The sequence below is a fragment of the Sinocyclocheilus grahami genome, unplaced genomic scaffold (genome assembly GCF_001515645.1).
Source record: "Sinocyclocheilus grahami isolate Dianchi unplaced genomic scaffold, SAMN03320097.WGS_v1.1 scaffold3.1, whole genome shotgun sequence".
In the NCBI taxonomy this organism is placed as follows: domain Eukaryota; kingdom Metazoa; phylum Chordata; class Actinopteri; order Cypriniformes; family Cyprinidae; genus Sinocyclocheilus; species Sinocyclocheilus grahami.
In genome coordinates this window covers 7,309,153-7,323,200 of record NW_015505182.1, presented here as the reverse complement: position 1 = coordinate 7,323,200, position 14,048 = coordinate 7,309,153, and the positions used below count along the sequence as shown (strand labels likewise).

The window sequence follows — 14,048 nt, the reverse complement described above, 5'->3', positions numbered from 1 at the left end:
AGAAAAATTGAAAAAAACAAAAAAACAAAATGAAACAAAAAAGAAATGAAACAGCAAAAATCTAAAAGGTTAAAACGGTTTTGGCCAGAAAATATTGTGATAAAATAAATATCTAAATAATACATACATGTACACACGCACGCGCGCGCACGCACACACACACACACACACACACACACACAAACCATGATAACTTGCCCCAAGCCTATTATTATATTACAAATATATTCCTGTCTTTAAGACACAATTCAGTCTTTAGTTAACTCTTGTTTAAATGTTTGCTAGTGTGGTTTTATTGTGTTATTCAACAGAAAATACGGAGCTCCAAGGTAAACTCCCCACCCAACGGGCGTGTCGTATGCAAATGAGCGACAATGCATCCACCTGCCAAGCTGTTTGGACAGCATTTGAGGCGAGCGAATGAGTGCGGGCAGGAGTGCGCTTGTGTTTGGAGATATTCAGACGGACAGCCACGGCGCTGAAGCAGTTCACGGAGTTGTCAGGTGGCTTTACGCTTCTTTAACGCTTCTTAGCTCGATATCAAACGGGATTTTACAAAAACTGTACCAGATGAACACTATAATAGAGGAAAAGCAGTACACCGCGCTCAGGTGTTCAGAGAGATAAAGACTGTACCTCACTATACCTGCAGGACCTGGGGCATATGAACATAAACCAGAACTCGCAGACATTTACTGGATTCACTCTTTAAGTTGAGATCAAAGTTTCTTCTGGACAGTTTAGAGTAAGCAGGTAAACATTGGATTGCATGCATTTCCATTTATTAACACTATCTTAGTATTATTTTAATACTAATTGTATTATTAATATTGTTGTTGTTATTATAAGACACATTAAAACGTTAAGATTTGAAAGATTTTTAAATGCCACTTTTTCCCCCCAACTCAGTTGGCTTTGCAATGAATCCTTCAAACTCCTATAATAATTATTTCCCTTTGTAACATTCAGTGTTGGCAGAAATATTTTTGTCTCAATTCTTAAAATGTAATTTCTTGAATTAATGGGTGTAATTGTTGTTTGCTGTATACGGGTAGTTGGCAACATATCACGATTTTAGTTTAATGACGAAAAGCCTTTTTTGCCTTCACAAGTTAATGGTTATATAATGTCAATTGATTTTTAAAAGTACAAATATTCCACATACTGTAGTACTTGAGTGTAATATGGTCCTAAACACTGCATGTATGGAATGAGTATAGCAGTAAAGTCACACCACAGGACTCAAAAACTGCCATGTTAATGTTGATTAGATAAAGAGTAACACATTCTCTGAACTTTCATTACTCAGAACAGCTCATGATATCCCAGTATGCACACTAAATAACCTTATAATTATTTGTATTATCACTTATTTCTACTCTCCACTGCGAGACCAAGCTGCTTTACTTCACACAGCTCCTTTCTTGCTGTTTCCCAGTGTTTTTTCTGTCACAAGTTAACCATACACTGAGCTATTCAAGCACTCCTGTATATATAACAGCACAATAGGCAGTTAAGAGAGTCAAAGTAGTTTATTTTCATTGCTCTGCTGGGTGGCAGGAAAAAGAAACAACATACAATGTCTCCAGGGGCCAGAGTGCATGTCTTTAGAAAACAAACACTGCAACAATTTCACAAACTGACAATAAACAAACACAATAAATGCATATATGGGCTGTACATATTGATACTGTAGTGCCAAATGGGATAAGAACTTGTAGAAAGAGCAGCATTAAAAATAAGTGAGACCAGTCAACCTGTTGATCAGTCAGAAGACTTTATGAATGTTGACAACTTGCACTTCCAGTAAGGCTAAATTTACAAGCCAAATTCGATTTTTTTTAAGTTATGAGTCGCTGAAAAACCCATTCTATTCATTTGCTTAATTAAATGGGAAGCTATTATTTTAAATTCATCATATTGGAATTTATTAAATAACAGTTAATATGTGTTAATGTAGTAGCTGAGGAATTATTTTATTACAGTAAAAAGTTGATAAAGTTCCCCTTAAGTGGGAGCTAAGTTTAAAACATTAATAAAAGAATGAGATTTGAATGATACAGCCTCAATGTTTCTTGCTGTCCCACAATTTTTCACATAATATTTTGACTGTTCTCATAAAAAATGCCCTAAAAGCCATACATTTTAGGGGTGGTATTGATCCATTCTTTCAGTGTTTTTGTGAGACTGTATCCATAATTGCTTGCCTTCGACTGTGTCTGTGTGCACTTGTGTTCATATAATTGTTGTTTAATTTCACTGGCTTGTGTGAGGTAAAGAGGCAGAGAATTTAGATAAACAGCCGGACAGTTAACAAATTGCCTGCAAATAGCTGAGGTTTAAACAGCTGCTTCCACTCATAAACGCTCTGCGGCCAGGCAGCGCTTTTTTGGACTGATCGTCTTCTGCTAGCACTACTTGTCTGTGTTTTTAGATGTTTGTTCCTTCTTTAAAATACAATGGAAATATATTGTCCATACATTTGTGATCAGTGGCAATAGCATGTGGCTTTGGGAAAGGTATCATTGATTGATATATATCTGCACCGATTCACGTTTTTAGGATTATGTGTCACGCCACCACTGAGCAACATGAGTGCAGCCCCTCTATGGGTGGCAGCCTTGTTCCTGTCCATCTGAAAGAGATGGACTATGTGGCAGCAGTGGGGTTTGTCAACATAATCTCATGGGAATATCCTTTTGCTGTATGTTTCAAACAAATGTAACCAATCCCTTATTTTTTGGTGAAATGTTTGGCAGAGAATTTAGATAAACAGCCGGACAGTTAACAAATTGCCTGCAAATAGCTGAGGTTTAAACAGCTGCTTCCACTCATAAATGCTCTGCGGCCAGGCAGCGCTTTTTTGGACTGATCGTCTTCTGCTAGCACTACTTGTCTGTGTTTTTAGATGTTTGTTCCTTCTTTAAAATACAATGAAAATATATTGTCCATACATTTGTGATCAATAGCATGTGGCTTTGGGAAAGGTATCATTGATTGATATATATCTGCACCGATTCACGTTTTTAGGATTATGTGTCACGCCACCACTGAGCAACATGAGTGCAGCCCCTCTATGGGTGGCAGCCTTGTTCCTGTCCATCTGAAAGAGATGGACTATGTGGCAGCAGTGGGGTTTGTCAACATAATCTCATGGGAATATCCTTTTGCTGTATGTTTCAAACAAATGTAACCAATCCCTTATTTTTTGGTGAAATGTTTACTGCGGAGGGCCCCTTAGATTCTCTTTAAAGTATCTGGAATACATATGGCGAACAAGATTTTGGATATGACGTTGGCTTTTGCTTGGATGTTAAGAGAATGCATTTAGCATGAACTTTCCCTTTTCATTGAATATTTTCCTTCTCAGTCTATTGGTCTTCATTTGATGGTACTGCAATAAAAATGTACACAAATATTTCTTTAAAATAGTGTGCCAATATAGCTCAAGGTGAGCAGCAGTGAGTTTTGTGAATAAGGCGCAAACAATAATGAACCTAATTTACATAAAAAGGAGGCGTGTTTATGCTTTAAAGAATAAGAGTAACTTAATTTGAATACAATGTAGTGCTTACAGTTTTTGTGCTGAAATACGACAAAGAAACAAACTTTTTAACTTTGGAAAGCAGTAAGTGACATCATATTATTTACAATATTTCTTCCCAGTGACCTCTGCAGTTGTGTCTTTCTGACTTCAACGGATGCACCATGCTGTTGGACAGTCGATGGTCTGTCCAGGTTCTCCTGGCTCTATCAGTCCTGATTTTGGGTTCGGACAGCGAACCTCAGAATGCCCCTCGGGTCTTCTTGCCCTTCAAAGGTAAGAGAACATTTCTGATTGGCTTTCTCTTGATTCTATTTGTGTGGCCTGTGGTTTTGGGGAGCCGTGTGAACTTTCTGGAATATACTTTTCTCACGTGCTACCTTCTGGTTTTCATGACTGAATTTGATGAGTTGATAAATGTTCTAGGTTTGACGGGAAATTCACTTGCGTAGACGGATTCTCCAGTCTAACCGCACGCCGAATGAGTGAAAACCGTCCGTGCGTTTCTAATGGCTTTCCCGTCAAACGTCTTAGATTTGTCTCATCCAGCTGTGTCCACTTTCATTCGGTGTCGGAGTAATTAAAAACACAAACAAGAGTTGAAGAAACAATCATTTTGAAACTTCAACACAGTTCAGAGAAATTTACAGAAAACCAAACATGCCTTTTCAATTATTTCAGTAGTGTGTTTTTAAGCACATTTCTGAACTAATCGATAGCAGATGCAAAACAGGAGATGTGAGATGCTAGTGATGAAATGATGTCCGATGAGTCTACTGTTTTTTCACAGGGCCTGAACTCTCTTACAGATTCATGCTTATTCCTACAAATAAAGGAATTTACAGTCTCATTAAATGAAAGAACAAGAATTTGAGACGATCAGTTCCATTCTTATCTGAAGAACAAGTAATATACACTCTTAAAAATAAAGGTTCATTACTAGCATCTTTAGTTCCATGATGAACCTTTAACATCCACGAAAGCTTTTCATTCAACAAAAGGTTCTTTACAGTGAAAAAGGGTTCTTTTAAGAACTGTTCACTGAGTCTAAAATGGTTATTCTATGCTATGGCATCGCTGCAGTAACCACCTTTTTGGAATCCTTTTACTTTTTAACCAAAAGGTCCATAGAGTGAAGCTTATACAGTGAAAAATGGTTCTTATTGAACCTAATGTGCTGTAAAAACCATAAAAAAATGTTGTTTCGAAAAAAGTACAATTGGCCAGGCTGCACCTGGGGGTTTAAAAAACATAGAGTTAAATTGTCAAGATCAGCTACGCACATCAATATGCCCCAGGTCTACACAGCCGGAGATCCATCCTGCGATTAGCAGTTTGAGAGAAGGGACCAAGCAATTCCCCTGTTTGCCAAACGCCAGACCAGAATGCACTGGTAGATTAATTACAAAAGCCGGGCGGCACAGTTCATTATTCAAGGCTTTTTTCCGCTTTAATCAAGATGGATTTAACGTGTTTGTAGATCCAGTTGTTTTTGAAGGATTTCAAATATTGCTTTCTCGGGAATCGCTTTACCTCAAGCGGTGCAGTGCTAGAACCCCGTACCTTTACATTACCCGCATTCTTTGATTAACTCCATGATGTCTAAATTGTTCGTTTAATATATTGGGACCAGCAGGATGTGATGTGGTTATGGTTGAAAAGGTCATGAATTTGCCATTTTGTTTGTTCTTCTAGGAAAAAGCTGAATCGTTGCTTACTGGCTTGCCCTGTCAAGCAGGGCGCAGCAGTATTTGGATTCTGCAGTCGCAGAGCTTCCGAGCCAAACTCACATTTAGCGCTTTTAATTGGTTTTGGAGAGTGACTGCAAACCTCATCATAAGACAGCACCTGCCGTCCACACCAAACTGCAGGCCTACTGTTTTCAGGCCCATAACGCTTCACAGCACGCACAGGAATTTGCTAATTATTGTCAAACCCACACTCTTTAAGACTTATAAAGCTTCATTCTTATTTGAGTTCGGTCCATGTGCGTTATATGATCACTGAAGCATTTCTCTAAAACTTTCCTTGAATAGCCTAGTTCTCAAAGCTTTGAAGATCTAAAACCCAACCCTTCTGTGTTTAAGTTAGCTGTGTCAATACGTCAACCACTCTTAGATATGTTATCAGTTTTCTATTGTACAGTGCTATTATTATGGAACTCCATGACAGAAGTATACCAAGCCAAACTGAACAAGTTGAGGCTCATAAAACTCAAATGTACGACTGTCTAAGATGCCTTAAATCAATTTACTCTGTCAACCCACTTTCAAGGTCAAGAGTTGTGACCCCCACTCGCACAAAAGCAGTTCACTTTTCTAGTAAAGCGGTTCCACCCCACTTGGAGAGTAAATCAAAAACATCTTGATTGTTCTTTGAGCTTTGCAACTTCCTTCCCTTTTGTGATGAACTTCATCAAGGTTGTTTCCCCCCGGGAAAATCTCCCATGATGCCAACGGTGAGGGTTTTTTAACCAGTGGCAGATGTGGTACCTTTTCCATATCAGTTTTAGGAGAAACCCAATCTTGTTTGGTCTGGTGTAGAAATGGATTGTCTTGGTAAATGGAATGACACTGATTCAGTGATGATCAATCAAACCGTTGACTGCATCCAGACGTCATATTGTATGCATTTGAACCAACGGGGGGTTATCAATCACAATCACAGCTCATTTAATGCAAATCGATGCTGCTTGAATGTGTGATTTTAATTCTACGACTCGTCCCCACCGTTGAAAGGTGACCCAGCATGCACAATTGATTTAGAGCCGTAGGAGTCTGTGTCGCCAGCCTCCCTCCAGGGGGTTCTGACCCCCTTTGACTACACACACACATACGGACACACACACCTCACTGGGTGTTTAGACTAGAGTTGGCTTAACTTGTCCCGCTCATGCTGAACTGATGTCAGGATTGCTGCTTTTCTAAAAGTGTCCGGCACTGATTAGAATAAGTTAACGTGGCTTTGGATAAGTGTAAACGGATGACGCACCTGAACGTTTTTGTGCTTGGAGGAGTAAATCAGCAAAGGTGATATTTTTGCACTGTTGTGAGAACCTTTACATTTAATGCAGTTGCTTGATATTGTGACAAAGGCAGCAATACTTTTGAAGGCAGCACCTTTGAGCTCGTTGCTGTTGTGATTCAATACTAGAGCTCAAAGTTGACTTCAAAGATTTTAATGACATGCAAGTGAAATATGCTGCATGTTCCGGTTTGGCTCAGGGCAATGTTATTGTGACCCTCCTTGTATCTGTTTATGCCATGCATCACACTGATTAATTTTAGAGCAGCCAATTTTAAGCCAATCAGGCGTGGAGCTACTTATTTACAGATAGGCCTACAGGAGAGTAATTTGATCATTGTTTTTTTGTCCTGTTTTATTTGAATAGGTGATATTTTTGCACTGTTGTGAGAACCTTTACATTTAATGCAGTTGCTTGATATTGTGACAAAGGCAGCAATACTTTTGAAAGAATGTATACTTCAGATTGCTTTGTTTTGAAACCTGGTTTATTTGTACTTGATATCGAAACTGATATTAGATGTATGACTTGGTCCTTGAATTTTGCTTTGACATCAAGAAAATAGTTCTAAAATATTCAGCAGAATTTTTGTCAATGAGTGGCATAGTTTACTATATTCACAAAATACCCATACTTTATACATTTAACATGCAAGGTGACACATTTAGAAGTTAGTTTGAGAAGTAACCATTTTTAAGTGAATCGAACCTTGGAAAGTGGATAAAACCAGGGAGTCTTATACCAGTCTCAGCTTATTTTTACTTATGTGGTTAACCTCTATATGCCAAACTTGTGGCATTCATAGTTGCCCGCAGATATCATTTTAAATTTGGTAAAATAACTACTGTTGGTTTTAAGGTGTCGGTTTTGGCCAGAGTGGTTGTGAACATTGCATGTCTCATTGACTATTACACCCAATACAGCAATAACAAATACAGCCATAATACGCTATAATTAATGTGCTAAGACCATTACACATGTGTCTGCCAGCACTTATGCGATGAGAACACAACCGCAAATGGACAGGTTATGGGCAAGTGGAAATGGTAATGGTTTGGCAGCAGACCCATATATCTAAGTAGCCTACATAAAATTATGTTTTAGGTCTTTTTCCAGCTAATGCACATGCAGATTCTAGAGTATTTTTCTATGTTCTAGCTCTTTTAATTAAAAGATGGCACTTCATTTCTGCAGCTGCCTTATTGAGCGTTCATTTTTATTTGAGTGGACCATGATCTCCCTCTTATAATGTCTCTGATGTCATCCAATTTCTATAAACAGTTCTGTGCTGTCATGTAAAATCAGGTCATTTAAAATGAAGTCAGTCGAGAGTGATTTGTTCTCCAGGCCTCTTAAGTATCCGCTTTTATAGGAGGAACACTGGACGTATTGTGTTAGAGCGGGTAATGATCATTCAAACCTGGAATTGCGACCACATGAGGATCTCAAGAGGAGATCTGATAAGGATGAATAGACAGATGGATGATAAGGGGAAAAGAGCCATTTGGAAGAGTCTCTCTTTCTTATTCTCTAGCTCCTTTTTCTTTCTTTCCATATAAGCCATTTCCTCAGAGGCTGTTCGGATTTCAGGAAAACACTCTCTTGTGACACTGGAGGCTCCAGTTCACTTCAAGGGCCTTTGGCATTTGAGACTGTGAGACCGTTAACCCTGTGAGGGTGTTCCTGCCCTCCATGCACAAAATGGGCCAGGTCATAGTCCTGTATTAAAATAGCTGCTCTGGGTAAAGATAAGTAGTGTGGACTTGCTGGCCCCTAAATAGGAAGAGTCCTTCCAATCACACAAAGGGCTCTAGCTTGTTGACAAAAACAACACTTCAAGTTGATCTAATCAATGATTTTTTGTCAGATGGCTGATTTTGCTTCAGACCTGGCTGGCTGATATATAAGTGCTATGTTGTTTATGCACTTAATTTTAAGGACGGTAAGTTTCCTAAAAAGTGTGTTAATTCACCCTTGTCTTGCAATTTGTGCATATGTGCATTATGATGTTTCAATTGAATTTTTTGAGAAAACATCAGTAGCAAAAATGGCTTTAAAGAGCTTTACTGTCATGGAAATATATATACAATATAACACTCAGCCCTACTCAAAACTACTATCTGCTGCAAATTAACCTAAACAATTTCTTTGAGCTGCTTCATACACAGATTAGATTCTGCACAGAACCACTCTAAAACTGTGAATATGACTAACAATTTTGGTCGTTTTACACCATTAACCCACATTTAACCACCTTATCAGTGTATCTGACTGCACAGGCCAGCATGGTTCAGTAATCTGGACTGATATGATGATGTCTTTTGTGCTCAGTATTTCCACAAACCTCTGCTCTAATCCGTGCAGCTGCATCGTAATGCAGCCTGTTTGCATCTCATCAGGACATAAGCAGCAGCTGGACCTAAAAAAAACCCCTCACAAACCGGAGCATGCACTGCGAGCGCTCAGATTATCGCGCCCTTTCGCACCAGTTTCAGGTCAGCCGTTTCAGCATGAGTGTGTGGATAGAGGGAGAGGCTTCTGAGTGCTGTGATATGATGAATCTCTCAGCCAAAGGCATGAAATCTCTAATAACATTTATATAGTTCTATAATTCATATGGGTTTAGAATATCATGGGGTGAGTAAATGATAATAGAATTTTCATTTTGGGTGGACTTTTCTTTTATGATTCAAGCACGAGCGACTTCAAACCAAACAGTCTGTGAAAGCGCTGTCATTCCAACTCCAACAACTTGGGGAAAAAAATCTGGCCACAATCTGGTTCCATTCTATTTAAAAAGTGTAACAGAGGGTAATCCAAAGCACGTGAGGGAAAAGCACAAAGGGACCAAAGGTCAGTGAACTATTACTGTGAGAGGAAGACTTCCTGTTTATTGGTACTGGATGTTTCTAGTCACGTCATCCAGTCAGATGTGTCCAACACTGGAGATTTAAAAGTGCATCTGCATATCAGAAGTCTCATGGGTGGCCCTCATTTCTCATTTTGGGACATGGATTGTGTGTATGGGTCTGTTTGTGTGTTCCACGGGATTTACTGCTGGTCTGTCCGCAGATGCTGGAGATTGATGTTTATGTGGACACCTGGTGAAGATGAAGTGTCTCTTGTAGTTACACACACATGGACAACTCCATGTGGATTATCACTTGATGAAGTGTTTATTTATTTGAGACGTCAGAAATGTTAGATGACTATATGTTCACTATCAAACACGGCTCTTTGCAATACTTGATTTTGATTGGTCAGTCGTGGCATTCTGAGGTAAAACATTTTTGTAAATTGCCCCATGCAACCAGGTTCCTACACAGCTGTGCTAGTTTAAATGTCTTGTGTTGTTCACACATTATAAAATACTTTAAACTTAAATCAATATTCATATTTGGTTAGTATTTGATATTTCAGTCAGTTTTGTTTATTTGGTTAGTAGCCATGAAATAAGAGGGATTACAGTCAACTGGTCATTATCACAAAATAAACCCCTTCAGCGTGATACAAGTCTTTTTTATTTGGCGATAATGACCATCTGACTGTACATTAGCTCTTATCTATTTTTCTCTCGCATTCTGCCTTGGTTCTCTCCTTATGTCTGTTACTTTCTTTTTCTCTTTCCCCATTCCTTTCTCTTTTCTCTTCTCTCGTCTGATCCGGGGGAATCTCAGTGAGGCCGAATACTCTGAATTCTTGGGGCAGCAGCAGTGCACACTTTTAGCTCTCACAGGAAGAGTGATGTTAGGTTTACCGTGGCCTCCCTTCTGGACTCTCACCTGTGTGCTACTGGGGGTTTTGGGTTTCGCCGTCTGTCAGAGCTCAGCTGTGATTAAAACTGGGATCTTTCCTCAGCAGGAACACTCAGAGATGCCACTCCACACTTCTTTATTTCATTCCATCTGTTGTATTTGCCACACTGGAGAGTGACACAGGAAATCACATTCATGTTTTACTTATCCTAGTAACTGAGTGGATTATTTTATTCATTTTAATCATGATATTACCCTGGGAATATCTGTGGGTTTCATAACATCTGTCAAAAAGAAACCAAATCTTTAACATTAAGAATTAAGGTTTTGCAAGTACAATTAACCACCCCAGTTCTCCATACTGCAATGAGCAAAATAGTAATATTTATTTCAATTATTTATACAGTAGGTAATTGTAGTATTTATTGTACTGCATTTATCTGAAAAAAAAATTATTTTATTAAATTTACTATAAATATATTAGAGTGCCGTTATTTACATTTTTTTCGACCTAAATATTTTAATTTGTTTACTATGTGTATTTGTATATACGTACATATATGACTTGATTTTTGGGAGATGTTTTGTAGATTCATCTATAGATGCTTTCAAATAGGAAATCCAGAAAACTTCCGTCCACCAACAATAGCAAATGACCAAATATTGGAAGTGTGAACTCAATGACCTAGAAAACTGACTCAGGCTTGTCTTTATGTACAGTGCCTGTGGCTATGAATCCAGCCATAGATTTAAATGGGGTATATTTAGATCTAATGCTACCATTCTCAGATTAAAGTGTCAGATAGAATGATGGTCTAGTGGGATTAAGAGTGTGTGATTATTACTGACACCTGTTTGTTGCATGGTGAGTGGAATAGCAGTGGAAAATAAGATGAGACTGCACTGTGGGAGGTGAGGTGATTTTAGCAAGCCTTAATTAGGTCTTGACCGGGGGATTGTCTCTCATATCCAGTCTTAGCCAGCATTTGACCAATGTCAGTGAGTTTGAGCGGCTGTGCTCTCATTGGCCAGAATAAAGTGTTAAATTGTGATTAACCAATGTAAACAACATTACTCTGTTTATAATGATTATACCTTGACAATATAAGTTGTAGAGAACTTTTAAAGATTTGTATTAATTCATATGGTTTACAAGTCATTTTAGTGCACAGATGGATTTTTATGCATATTGCAAGGCACAGCATGTGCTGTTATAGTGTCTACAGTTCCACTTCGGGAACTCGAGCTGCGTCGGAAACGCTAGGGGAACTCCTTCAGCGATACCAAGCTCTGAATCATATGTGTAATCAGTCGAATCGATGGGCAGGACGTCAGAGGCGGGTGACGTCATGACCAGGAAGCTTTAAAAGCACGTGAGGTGCAGCCGGCGCTAGCTTTCTGTCATTCAGCAAAGCTCTCTGTGTGTGTCGGTCACGATTTATGTTCTGTGAGTCTTATTTATTGTTGTCTGTCCAAAAGTTGCACAAGCAGTCAAAATATAAGCTCCAGCAGAAAGAGAAAAAAAGATGTCTAAACTAAAGACAAAAAAGGGCAAAAGCAGATCGCGTTACAGACCGTGTGTTCCTCCCTGCCCACGCTACATCACGAGCGGGGATACACACAGTTTGTGCATGGTCTTGTGTATTGGAAGCAGAGCGCGCGGCGTCGGCTCTCGAGAGGGCCGACTGTCCACATTGTGAGCAGTTGCCACTGCGTTTACTTCGCTCCCGGAAGGTTCTCTTTGTGGAGGGAACCTTCACCAGCGTTCCTCATGGTGCTGGCCCCGCTTCCGCCGAGGCGAAGCGGCAGCTGCACTCGTGGGGTTCGCAGCTGGATCTGGTGGAGGGAATGGAGACGGGCGAGTCCCTATCTTCTTCCTCACCTGCCAAATCCGCTGCCCGCTCGCTGGGATCGGAAGCCCGTTCTGCGGCTACTTCCCCCCGGAGAGCGGGCTCGGCGCTTCTCCTATCTTCCTCCGAGAAGGTTGATGTGGAGAGTGTCGAAGATTCGCCCATTCAATCCCCACAATATGAAGATCTAATGGAGGTAGTTACTTGTGCGGTTGCCAAGCTGAATATTGAACAAACTTGCATGAACGCTTTCTGCGGGCAAAGTCGCTACCTCCACGCCGGAGCCTGCCGTTTTTTTACCGATCTCCACACAGAGGTGTCGAGGTCGTGGAAGAAACCATTCTCGGCCCGCTTATTCGTCCCCGCCTCTGATTACTATGGAAATGTGGCGGGGTTGAGGGAATGCGGTTACAGAGCGATGCCCCGGGTAGAGCAGACGCTTGCGAGCTATCTGTCACCCGGTGCGGCGTCGTCTCTGAAGGCTCCGGTCTTGCCCTCTAAGCCGCTGCGAACCACTTCAGCGCTGGTGGGCAAGGGGTACTCGGCAGCGGGTCAGGCTGGTGCGTGTCTGCACACTATGTCAGTGTTACAGGCGTACCAAGCCGACCTGCTAAAAGAGCTAGATGAAGGTGAGCAAGTTAAAGCAGATGATATCTTAGAACTAAGGAGAACCGCTGATTTAGCTCTTCGCGCCACCAAGGAGACCGCCCGTGCTATTGGGCGGTCCATGGCAGCTCTGGTGGCGGCGGAGAGAGGCATTTGTGGCTGACCCTGTCCGATATGAAAGAGAAGGACAGGGTCTGCCTTATGGAAGGCCCGCTTGTGCTTTCTGGTCTGTTCGGCGACGCCATCGTTGACAGATACCAGGAGGCTCGTAAACAGGCGGCGGCATTCCAGCGGTTTCTCCCTCGCCGTTCTATAGCTCTGGGGGCTGCTGGGCGGGAGCAGGCGCAGCCGGGTACCAGCTCCTCATATAGGGAGGTTTGGGCAGATGGCGGTTCGGCATCGAGATGTCGTTCTCGCTCATATGGGAAAGTTGGGGTTAAGTAAGGAAATGCTTTCTCCATTACAGAGGACCACTTATCTGGGCGTGGTGTGGGATTCGACCACGATGCAGGCACGTTTGTCTCCTGCTCGGATCGAGTCGATCCTCACTACAGTCGTGGGAGTCTGAGAAGGCCGGTCACTCACTGTCAAGCAGTTTCAAAAGCTGCTGGGTCTGATGGCAGCGGCGTCCAACGTGATACCTCTTGGCCTGCTGTACATGAGACCCCTACAGTGGTGGCTCAAGACCAAGGGGTTCTCCCTGAGGGGAAACCCGATTCGCATGATCAAGGTCACGCGGCGATGCCTACGTGCCTTTAGACATGTGGAGGAAACTTTGGTTCTTGTCTCAGGGCCCGGTGCTGGGAGCTCCTTGTCACTGCGTAACGCTAGCGACGGACGCGTCCCTCACCGGTTGGGGAGCAGTCATGAGTGGCCACCCTGCCCGTGGTCTGTGGAGTGGTCGCCATCTCACGTGGCACATCAATTGCCTGGAGATGCTGGCCGTGTTTCGAGCCCTCAAACACTTTCTTCCAGACCTAAGAGATCGCCATGTGTTGGTGCGCACCAACAACACAGCGGTGTTCTTTTATATCAACCACCAGGGAGGTCTACGTCCGCGCCCCTTATACAAGATGGCGCATCAGATCCTTGTCTGGTCCCAGGGCAAGCTCCTCTCGCTGAGGGCAATTCATATTCCGGGGCATCTCAATATGGGAGCAGACATCCTGTCGAGGCCGAGGCCCGGGGAATGGATGCTTCACCCCGAGGTGGTGAAGCAGATATGAAGAGTTTTTGGCCAGGTCAGGTGGACTTGTTTGCGACTCAGA

At 41.6% G+C, this 14,048-nt stretch overlaps 1 protein-coding gene across 5 annotated transcripts in view; it reads left to right on the top strand.

Moving 5' to 3' along the window:
• Positions 1 to 397: 397 nt before the first annotated feature.
• Positions 398 to 14,048, top strand: part of sema3fb (sema domain, immunoglobulin domain (Ig), short basic domain, secreted, (semaphorin) 3Fb) — an 86,314-nt gene continuing 72,663 nt past the window's right edge. For 3 of the 5 annotated variants that reach the window (XM_016262328.1, XM_016262278.1, XM_016262224.1), the window contains exons 1-2: positions 398 to 753; positions 3,667 to 3,820. In XM_016262328.1, the coding sequence (XP_016117814.1) occupies positions 3,709 to 3,820 (112 nt within the window). In that variant the 5' untranslated portion in view covers positions 398 to 753; positions 3,667 to 3,708. The remainder of the gene's footprint in view (positions 754 to 3,666; positions 3,821 to 14,048) is intronic. The other 2 variants (XM_016262106.1, XM_016262164.1) reach the window with 2 other exon arrangements.